The sequence below is a fragment of the Pteropus alecto genome, unplaced genomic scaffold (genome assembly GCF_000325575.1).
Source record: "Pteropus alecto unplaced genomic scaffold, ASM32557v1 scaffold23, whole genome shotgun sequence".
Classification (NCBI taxonomy): Eukaryota; Metazoa; Chordata; class Mammalia; order Chiroptera; family Pteropodidae; genus Pteropus; species Pteropus alecto.
The window spans coordinates 3860058-3871296 of record NW_006435837.1 but is presented as its reverse complement, the minus strand read 5'-3'; the positions used below and the strand labels follow the sequence as shown (position 1 = coordinate 3871296).

At 37.7% G+C, this 11239-nt stretch overlaps 1 protein-coding gene across 3 annotated transcripts in view; it reads right to left on the bottom strand.

Moving 5' to 3' along the window:
- MAP3K15 (mitogen-activated protein kinase kinase kinase 15) overlaps window positions 1–11239 on the bottom strand; it is an 85200-nt gene that overhangs the window by 21147 nt on the left and 52814 nt on the right. For all 3 annotated transcript variants that reach the window (XM_015589167.2, XM_025046601.1, XM_025046602.1), the window contains exons 12-16: window positions 8870–8919; window positions 6802–6897; window positions 5145–5232; window positions 3657–3790; window positions 1464–1591 (exon numbers count right to left, since the gene is read on the bottom strand). In XM_015589167.2, coding sequence (XP_015444653.1) covers window positions 1464–1591; window positions 3657–3790; window positions 5145–5232; window positions 6802–6897; window positions 8870–8919 — 496 coding nt within the window. The remainder of the gene's footprint in view (window positions 1–1463; window positions 1592–3656; window positions 3791–5144; window positions 5233–6801; window positions 6898–8869; window positions 8920–11239) is intronic.

Genomic DNA, 11239 nt, shown 5'->3' with positions numbered 1-11239 from the left:
ACTTTCTATGCCTCAGTTTCCCCATCTGTAAAAGGGGATGCACATGTTCCTCTCTAATTCTATCGTCATTCTTAAACCTCATGCTTGGAATAGCAATTAACGTGAACAGAAACTAACATATTTCCTGCTAGACTGTGAGCAATGTGAGAGAAGAAAAAACCACTTTATTTCTCCTTAATGTAACCCTCAAAATCTAGTCCATTGTCTGGCTCTTAATATATATATATAGTTAGGCTCCTAATATAATAGTAAGCTCTTAATAATTGTTGGTTGAATGAATAGATTTATAACTGAAGTTTTTATATTTGTATTCAGATCATAATTATCATTATAATTTATTTTTTTTTAAATGAGCACTTACTGAGTTCTTGCTCTCTGCCAGGTACTGTTTCAATTGCTTTACATACATTTTCTCATTTAATCCATCGAACAACCCACTAAGATAGGGTCACTATTACTCCAATAACTATTCCACTTATCACAGTAATTATTACTCTAATTTTATAATTCATTTATTTAGAAGACTGAGGACACAGAGAAGTAAAGAGTTTGCCTGAACCTAGAGAATATCATGCTAAGTGAAATAAGTCAAAGATCAATACCATATGATTTCACATATAAGTGGAATCTAAAAAAAACAAAACAGAAACACTCATAGATAACATAACAGAGAACAATCTGATAGTTGCCAGGTGGGAAGGAGTGTAAGGGGATGGTTGACAAAGGTGAAAGGATTAAGATGTGCAAACTGCCAGTTATAAAAACAGTCACGGGGATGTGATGTATAGAATAGGGAATAGAGTCAATAATATTGTAATAACTATGTATGCTGTCAGGTGGGTACTAGACTAATTGGGGTGATCACTTCATAAACTGTATAAATGTCAATTCACCATGTTATACATCTGAAACTAATATAGTATCATATGTCAACAGTAATTGAAAAATAAAAAAAAATATTTTAAAAAAGAATTTGCCTGAGGTTACACGACTTGCAGATGGAAGGACCAATTCTAACTAGACAATAGCTCCAGACTCAAGGAACTCTTATCCTTGCACCATACTGCTTGCATTTGGGGATTTTGTGGATAAAGTACTGGTGTTTGATTTCACTGTCAACACATTATTCTGCGATGTCATTTTAATAAACATCAGTCACCTCTTCTCTGGGCCACCTTTAAACTCCTAGGCTGTGAAGGCCTCAGGGCCAGAGACTATGCTTTATTCATCTGTCTCCAGCACTCAGCCCAGCTCAATGAATATTTGAGACTGAATTAACAAACCAGAAACAGACTGTTCATGTGACATTGGAAAGTCTGCATCCAATTCCTCTGAGAAACAAATGCTTTCCAACATCTAAAAGGTCTGTAATTTTTAAGATGGCAAGATGAATAATGATGCACATATTATATTTCCACCAGTGATTTGCAGACTGTGAGACCAGAAGACCAGGGACTACTCACCTCCAGGGACCTGTTCCATGAATATCTTGACATAGCCATTCTGAGAAACAGAGCCCAGGTACTGAACAATATTGCAGTGCTTGAGGTACTTACGCAGGGCTATCTCCTCATGCAGAGGCTGGGAGTACCTAGTAGGAAAAACAAAGCCAGTGTCACCTGCCAAATCGCTGGGGCTCAGGGTCCACAACACACCTGACTAATACCTGCCCTGCTGGGGCCAAAGTGTGTCAAGTTTCTCAGGCACCCAGTGGAGTGTCTGGTGTGTGGTAGGTACACAATGAATGGCTGCTGTTGCTACTACTGCTGTTGTTAGGGCCTGAACTCTCCAACCATCCTTTGCCTCTTTCACTAATCCACATGAAAGGTGGTGTTCTACAAGGTTCTGTCCTCAGTTGCCTTTGAGTCTCATTCCACATTCACACCACACTACAGCAACAGCCACTTAATGGACCTCCAAGCCCCGCCTCTGGCCTTTTTAATCTATTCTCCCCTGGCCACTATATTCTCTCTTTCTAAACCACACACCTCATCACATCACTTCCCTTCACAAAGTCCACACAAAGTCCACATTGCTTAACATGGCACACAAGGACCTTCAAACTCAGGTCAAACTAATCTTTTAAAATTTCTGCCTCATCTCAAAAGCCCCTACTGCCTCAATCCTACATTCAAGTAACAACAATTTGTTCTCTGAGCAGTGTTTAATAGCTCTGTTTGTCCCTCAGCATAGAATGCTATGGCCTCCTTTTCTGCCAGACAAACTCCTACTCATCCCTCAAAGACCAAAGAAGATTTATTTTCTCAAACTTGCCACAACTCACCCAGGGAAAGTAATTCATTCCTCTCTTATGTTCTACAGAGCGTACCCCTGCATTATGGCACTTGTCACTCTGGCTCCCAAGCAAGGTCTCTGCATTCCCCACCAAACAGGAAGCATCCTGGGATAAGGATGCTTATCCTAGTCACCTTTCAGTCCCCAGAGCCAGCCCAGAATCTGGCACAGAGAAGGTGCCCAGTATCATAAGTTTCCTGTAAATTTAGGGAATGGGACAAAACAGTCTCTAAGGTCCCTTCTAAAATCTCAGGAACAACTATTGGCAATGGAAAGCTGAAACAACTATTGCAACCAATTGAAGGTGGCACCTGTCAGCAATTCCCCTCAGAAAACAATGTATCTATCTATCATGAGAGTCAGAGAATACTGAACAAGGAATTCAAGAGACTGAATGCTAGTCTTACTTCTTCATGTCCTTAGTGAAGTTGTTTAATCTTCCTCAGCCTTGGAAGAAGTTGGATGAGTTCATTTCGGGTGTTGACTTATAATTCAAATATCATAACATGCAATCTTATTAAAAATGAACAGATGAACGAACAAGTGAATGAACGAATGAATGGTGAAGTGTCTTATAGCTGCTAGAAATTATGTGTAACCCATCCCTAATAATTCACTGCCACCTGGATAGAATTTGCATTTAGCCATCAGTGTCCAGCACTGAAGGCAACCCTGCAGATGTGGTCTGACCACACCTGTGGAGCATGCAACTATTATTTCTTATGCTTCAGCCATGACTGTGTATGTAGCTCCTCTACAAAAACACTTGACAGTCAACACTACAGCGTTCTTGTTTAGAATTATTTGGGGTATAAATTTTAAAAGGAATAAACATTTAGACTCTAAAAATGTTGAAGAAATAAGTTAGTAGTACTGGTGGTTAAAAAAAAAATAGCCCAAAATCTATGTATGGGTGAGGGTATAAAAAAGATCTGTATTGCAAAAAGCTCGATTTCTTTTTAACACATCTGATTTTCTGTAATGATACATCTGAATAAATAATAGTTATTTAAAATTGGTGCAGTGTGAATTATAGTACCGCGTCGCTTTTTTTAAATATTTGCAAACAACTGTCTACATAAAAATGTAAAACTTTAGACCTAGTTGATGGATAAAAATAAAACTAGTTTTCTTTTAAAATATGACTGCTATCCACATGCCTCTAAATGAAATGGTTCCATTTCCTCTATTTATAATATGCAGATAACAAAAGCAAATCCCCCTTATCACAAGAGAATTACAAATTGTTTGATGGCATACGCTTTCATTCTTCCTTAAATCCTCTGCACCGTCAGTGGTGGGCACAGGATTTAGGAATGGAGGTGGCAAATGAGGAAGGTAGAAGGCCCTCCCCGACTTGCCTGCTATCTTTTTCTGGGATTTCTTTGATGGCTATTTGCACTTGATTACTCAGATCTCTTCCAGCATACACAACCCCGAACGTGCCTTTCCCCAGCACAACTCGAGCGCCATCTGCCTCACAGTCATACTCGTACTAAAGAAGGAAAAATAACAAGGTAAAAAAGCATACAACTTGTGGAGAAGCTTCATAAAAGCCCAAACGCTATCCTGCCATTTAAAAAAATTTATAAATAACATTATTTGAGTACCAGGCAGGTCACTTTGCTTAGGTTATATACTTCTCATTAAATAACCACTTTAAAGGGGTAGAATTCTCAGTTACTCATAAATTCACATGATTTTATGAAATGGAATTTAAGAAATTTACAAATATGGCTCATGTATAATGCAGCTGGCTCATCTTTTGGACATTTCTCCCCACTTTAATGTTGTAATTTAAAAACGCTTCTTAGCATATCAACTTCCCAAAATAGGTGTCTTCCTGCATGATACCTTATCAATTTGTCACAAAACAAACTTCTACAGCCCAGAAAAGAATTGAAGGTCAATAAAATTAAAACTGTCTTAATACAAAGTATTAAGCTTTGCTGCTCCCCAACACCTTTTAGATGTATAGATCTAGCATTACACATACTGTAAAAATGTGACCTACAATTAGGATTGCTATTTTGTTCCCCAAAACTTATTATCAAAAGTTGGTGCACATCAGCGCATTCTCGCTGATTTTTCTCAAAGATTAAAACAAACAGAACTCTAGGCTGAGCAATACTTCTTTAAAGAAGAGACAGCAACAGATTCTGTCCTTTTCTATACTCCACAGTGCCAACTTACAAAAGCACACAGAACAACGTGTGTGCATGAGTATGCGTGTTTGTGTCACTTCCAAATCAACTTCTAGGAGTGCTCATAATGATTAAGATTACTAATGGGTCCCCATCACTATCTGACTTAACCAGACATCAGCCTGCTCCATAAAAGGCTTTTACTCATAACTTTCTCTGCCTTCACATCTGTTATCTTCAAAGTACATCACTCAGTTTGTTTCTACAATAAACTTTGGTTCTAAGCTACAAATTAAAGTACCTGACTCAATTATTAAAATGAACCTCTTTGATATTTTCCTGAAAGAAGCCTCAAGGAATTAATTTTAGTCAAACTTTATAGTAAAATTTCATTAATCATTAGGAGAATCTGAATTAATGGCAAATCTGAATAGCTGCACAAGATTTAACTATATGTGTAATGGGGGACTACAACAGTGCTGTCCAAAAGAGCTTATAATGATCCTTTTGTAAAAATGAATTTAAAATTGTTATATTTAATATATCATATGTAAGCAGATATAATATTGTATGCCAACTGTAATTGAAAAATTAAAAAATTATTAAAATAAAATATAAAGAATTTTCACACAAAAAATGGAACATTTTCTTTATGCACCGAAGATACAATAAATTTTTCCATGTTGTAGGTCTTCTATGACTCACGTCTAAGGCCTCCCCTTGAGCATCTACTTCCAGCTCCACTGTACTGCCCATTGCAACGGTTATCATCTCTTTGACCAAAGTGCAAAACCTAGGATAGCAAATGTTACAAAAATGCTAATCATGATCACTTTTGTTCTCTATCCTTACTTTAGCCTTCTTACATTAAACTGTGATTAAATATAAACCAAGCTTTCACAAGTTCATGAAAGCATTAAATTGAGAAAGATAAAGATTGATAAAACTTGTTCTAGATAAAGGGGACTATACAGATATGACAACTAAATGCAACATGTGATCTTGGATTGGATCGTGGACCAGAGAAAAAATCTTTTGTTTTGCTGTAAACAACATTAGGGGAATAATAAGTAAAATTTGGATAAGGTTTCTAGATTATAGTATCACATCAATCTTAATTTTCTGATTAGATAACTGTACTGTGATTACATAAGTGAATCGCCTTGTTTTTAGGAAATACCTTATTTTTAGGAAGTATTTAGAGGTGATGGAGCATAATGTCTACAACTTACCCTTAAACAGTTCAGAAAAAATAACCCTATGCAAATAGAGAGAATGTAAAGCAAATGTGGTAAAAGGGTTAACACTGGGGAATTCTGGGTGAAAAATATAGGAAAATTCTTTGTACTGTTTTCTAAACTTTCTTATAGGTCTGAATACTTTCCGAAATAAAAAGTTAAAAAAATTGTAATTGGTAAAAGGATTTGAGTAGATATTTCTCCAAGGAAGATATATAAATGGTCAATAAGCTCACGAAAAGATACTCAGTATCATTAGTCATTAGATAAATGAAAATCAATCCCACAATGAGATTCCACCCAACATCCACTAGGATGGCTATAATCAAATGAACAGACAATAACAAGTATTGCAAGGATGTGAAGAAATTAGAACCCTCACATACATTGCTGATGGGAATGTAAAATGGGAAAACAGTCTGGCAGTTCCTCAGAAGATTAAACGGAGTTATCGTAAGACCCACTAATTTGACTCTAAGGGAAGTATAAACATATGGCCACAAAAAACATGCATGAAAATGTTCATTGCAGCATTATTCATAATAGCCAAAAAGTGGAAATAACCTAAATGCCTTTAACTGATGAGATAAATTAAATGTGGTCTATCCACACAATGGGATACTATGCAGCCACAGAAAGGAATGAACTACTGATACATGCTACAACATGGATGAACTTGAAAACTTTATAAGTAGAAGAAGCCAGTCGCAACAGACCACATGCTATATGATTTGATTTACATGAACTGGCAAGAATAGGCAAATCCATAGAGACAGAAAGATTACTGATTTTGTAGGGCTGGGATTGGGGGGTTAGGTCAAGGGAAAAGGGGAGTGACTGTTAACAGGTACTGGGTTTCTTTGGGGGGTGACGAAAATATTCTAAAACCAGATGATGGTGATGGTTGCAAAACTGTAAATATACTTAAAAAAAGATTAAATTGCAAACTTTAAATAAGCAAATTTCATGGTATATGAATCATATCTCAATAAAACTATAAAAGTAATTGTCCATATTAAAATTTCAGGAAAGCTAATATAGCAAATAAATTTTTCACAACAAAGAGTCCTTTAAAAGGATTCACCAAAATTAGATTGTAAATACTTGAATCAGTTATAACTCACCTATGACAGTGGTCTTTGGTGGGAAAGCAGATGTGAAAGTCATCAAAATTATGATGGACATAAAGAAAACAACACCGTTCATCAAACTTGAATATGCTGTAAAATTTCAAAACATAAGAATGATTATATGTAAGTTATGACATTAATTTTAAAATCTGAGAAAAATCTAGTAACAGATTTTCTTCCATTTTACAAATTTGAAAGATTCACTGTTTTAACAAATATCCCCAAAATTTGACTTCTATTTCTCTATGAAATTTAAATAGCAGGAACATTTATCTTGCTTATGTTTGAGTTTGTATTCATCAGCTGACTTTAATTTGTATCAAGAACTTACCACATATTCAGTGCTAAGCAAAGCATACGGAGCAGCAGAAAAAGGAATAAAATATGGTCTCTGTCCCCAAGAGTTTATAATTTAACAAAAAATACAGGACAGGTAATAGTGAAATAATTTATTATGGTAACGAAGGAAGTTCTAGACTTGAAAAATAGCAGGACACAGTATTTGTGGCCACAAAGGGAAGTATAAATAAACATGGCATCTTAAGTCAAAGAAAGGCCTTTAAATATTATCTGGTCCATTCCCACCTGGTCTGGATCTAACTTTTACAGCTCCTAAAACAGGCAATATTCAGCTTGCGTGAACATATCTAGTGAGAATTCAACATACCCCATCTGCTGATGGATTTCACTGCTTCAAAGTTCTTTATCCGTACTAAGTCAAAGCCTACACAATGGCCCTCAGTTTATCAAGTGACACTATGGAAAAGGCTAGATTCTCTTCTATGATTAGCTCTTCAAACAAATGAAGCCACTTTCTCTTGTCCTTTCTAAGTCATCTCTTCCTGAGATCCACAGCTCCTTTAACCATTCTTCATATGTTATGGATTACATCACAAATACTGAGCTTAAACAGCAATAGTACAGGGTGATTCAAAAAGAATTAAAAGTAGGTTATACACGAGTAAGTTTTGAAAACCAGTCTGTAAAGAAACTACCACAGTTGGTTGGACAGCACATGCTCTTCATGTCACACTGGTCCCAGGGTCTGATTCACCCCAGGCCCTTTGCACATCCCTGTTGATAGCTAAAATGGCAACAAGAGGTATCTCTATAAGAAGGTAGAAAAAGTTCCTGACTACATGTTCTCATACAACTGAGTTACTGCGTAATACATTTCTGAAAATGTTCAACACTTTTTGAATTATATTTTCTGAGCAGTATTATTCAAGTACATTACTGTCCTTAAATTATTTCCCTCCTTTTAAAGTGATGTAAACATTATCCCATTTAAACACTGATGTGTCTAGGACAGGATCATACTGTGTCTGGTAGTAAGGGGATTCATTCAGTGGCCTGTGGACTCAGAATCAGAGATAGGACACAGGGCTGTAGTAGAAGCTCTTAATTTGATGGAAACTATGAAGAAACTGAGACCTAGAGAAGCTGAGTGACTTTCCCAAGGTCAAATAGCAAAAGGGGGATTAGAACTTTTTTCTACTTTAGGGCCATTCCCATCTTTGGATGTGTTGGCAGGGTGAGACTGAGTGTAGCCACACGGTTCAGGCCCAAATGGTTACCACTCCTGACCCAAAGAGAAAGTGCCACACCTCTCCCTGGAACACACCACTCGACTCTCTTGCTAATAACTATGGCTTTGGCTCCATTACTCTGCCCAGGAAACCCCAGCCAAGTGTCATTACCAAGTAACTCCCAGTTTCAGTTTTGGGGTTCCTGAGTATTTGAATATCATTGGATCAAAGAAGAAACACTTTCTCTTTCTATGTATATAACTTCATTTTTTAAAAAAGTTTGAGACAAGAGTTTGGTCTGCTGCATACAAAAAAAAAAAAAAACTATTCTGTTATAGCAAGCTAAGAAGCCCTTACTAGCAACACATTAGAAACAAGCTCAGGCAAGGAGACAAAAGAGAAAATAGTCCATTTTGGGTTCTGTTAAAAATTGGAACATCACATATTATAAATAAGTGGAAACATTCAAGTAATAAAACATTATCGCCATCATTTGTATTAAAACAATAATTATATTTTCCTTATGTTCTTACCTTAGTCCCCTAATGGAAGAGGCTGTAAAATTCCATTCATGGATTTGTTTCTGCAGGTATCAAAGACAAAAGTCAATAACTTGATTTCTTTCATGCAAAGAATCATTTTTGGTTTCAATCTATGGCCAATCACTTCTACTATTTAACTTTCAATAGAGATTTAGGGGTTAAAACAACAACATATTTTGCATAATTTTGAACACCAGAAACATTTTCTAATGTATTATAAAAGTTCATTCGTATCTCTAATCCAGTTTAGAGCAAATGATCTAATTTTGAAATAGAAACAATAAGCACACATAAGTACATAGTGAGTGGCCCTTCATCTTCTGTCAACATATAAGGAAAACTCTAAAATAAGGGTGGGAACAGCCCACCTAAGTTGAGTGACCAGCAAAAATGCTTGGAGAAGAATGTGTCAGACACCAAATAAGTGTTCACCAATCTTTATTTTTTTTTCTCCTTGGGATGTTTCCCAGCCTCCCTCACAGCTAGGTAGGCCGTATGATGGCATTCTAACCAATGGGATGGAAGCAGGAGTGATGTGCGTCACCTGCAGGCCTGGTTCATAAAACCCTCCACAGCAGTGCTCTATATTCTCTTTCCCCATGCATTACAAAAAGGAATGGGGACACTGCCAACCTGGATGGGACATGAAGCAGATAATTTGGGGGCTATATGTTTTAGCGGCTAGACTACCATGGCTAATACAAAGACTAACTGGGATTTCAATGTGTACAAGATGCAATTCTTAAAAATAATTCTGTCCTCTCCCACTACCGCCATTCCCTACCCTTAAACTTTGCACAAAACTAAGCTTCAGAAGGAATGTATGAAATCCCAGTTTCAGAAGAGCTGTAGGCTACAATACCAATACATCACAACAATAGATAATTTTAAATAAGAAAACACATTTGGTTAGCCTGAGGAATGTCATAAATGATGAGCTAAGAGCCGCTCCCCACCTCACCCCAGAGATGTATAAGAGCCAAATTACCGAGCATATGGCTCAGAACAACCAGGAGTAGTCAGGTGACAAGTTTCCTGCCATCCTGGAGCCATGACGACAGAAGCCATGACGACAGGAATAACTGGGAGGATGAATCCAAATGGGAAAATATCCATTCTTACATATTGATTAAGCACCTACTATGAGCCAGGCCAGGTACCAGCACTGAGGACATAACGGAGAATGACAAAGTCCCTGCCTTCATGGGGCTTACATTCAAGTGAGGGGAGATGGGCAATAAATTAAATAGTAAATTAATAGTGTGGTGAAAAGCGCTACAAAGAAAAATAGAGCAAGGAAGGCTATTAATGTGGAGCAGGAGGTCATGATGTTAATCTAGATACTCAGGGAAGGCCTCTCTGATGATTGAGCAGAAAAAGTAGGGGTAAAGGAATGAGCCAAGAAGATAGCTGGGGGAATAGTACCAGGCAGTGGAAACAGCAAATGCAAAGGCCCTGAGGCAGCATTGTGCTTGGCATGTTTGGGAACCAGCAAGGAGGGGTGTGAGTGGAGTGAGGGGAGGAGTGGGAGAGAAGGTTGGAGAACTCATGAGGGAGATCGTGCAGGGCCCTGGAGGCCATCATCAGGACTTCAGCTTCTACTCTATCTGGGATGGGAAGCCACTGAGGGCTGTGAAAAATGAAAGTGTACAAAAACACGAAAGCCATTATATCAGACTCAACCATGTGGAAAGACTGAGCCTATTTCAGAGGAGAAGTATGTTCAAAGTCACTGAAAGAGGGTAGTAGTAGAGAGCAGGAGTCTGCCTTTGGATTGAGGTACAGAACTATGAACCAGGGCAGATTCAAAAGAGTCTTGTCCAACCCACATAGCCTACAAGAGGCTGCATTGTATGTAGAAAGCTCAGTAACATGAGTTTTCAAAGCATTCCCAGATGGTAGGTTTACTCTAGAGTAGCTTTAGGGAATTTCTCGATTTGAAAGGAAGATTTACTAGTTAAGAAGTGAACGACATGAACCTCCCCTCTTTCTCTTTATATTATAATCAACGGGCATTTGGGGTGAGGGCACCTGCTTTGCAGGTTCTACAGATATAAAAATATAGAAGTCATGCGTAGGCTGGCAATGCTGCTGGGGAGAAATTTTTGAAAACTGATACACAAGCCACAGAACGTATTTTGTACATGATACAGGCAATCAGGAATCCTATATATATTCAGTGGAAAGACTGAGAGGGTGGTCAGAGATGCCTTTGCAAAAGTTAGGACTTGGGTAATAGGAAGAAGGAATTCCAGGGAGGAAGAAGGATGAGAACAAAAGCAGAATGTGCCCTGTAGGGCCAGCTCCAGGCAGTCAAGAGACTGAGAGTGGGGGAGAAGCAGGCGGCGGGGGGCGGGGGGG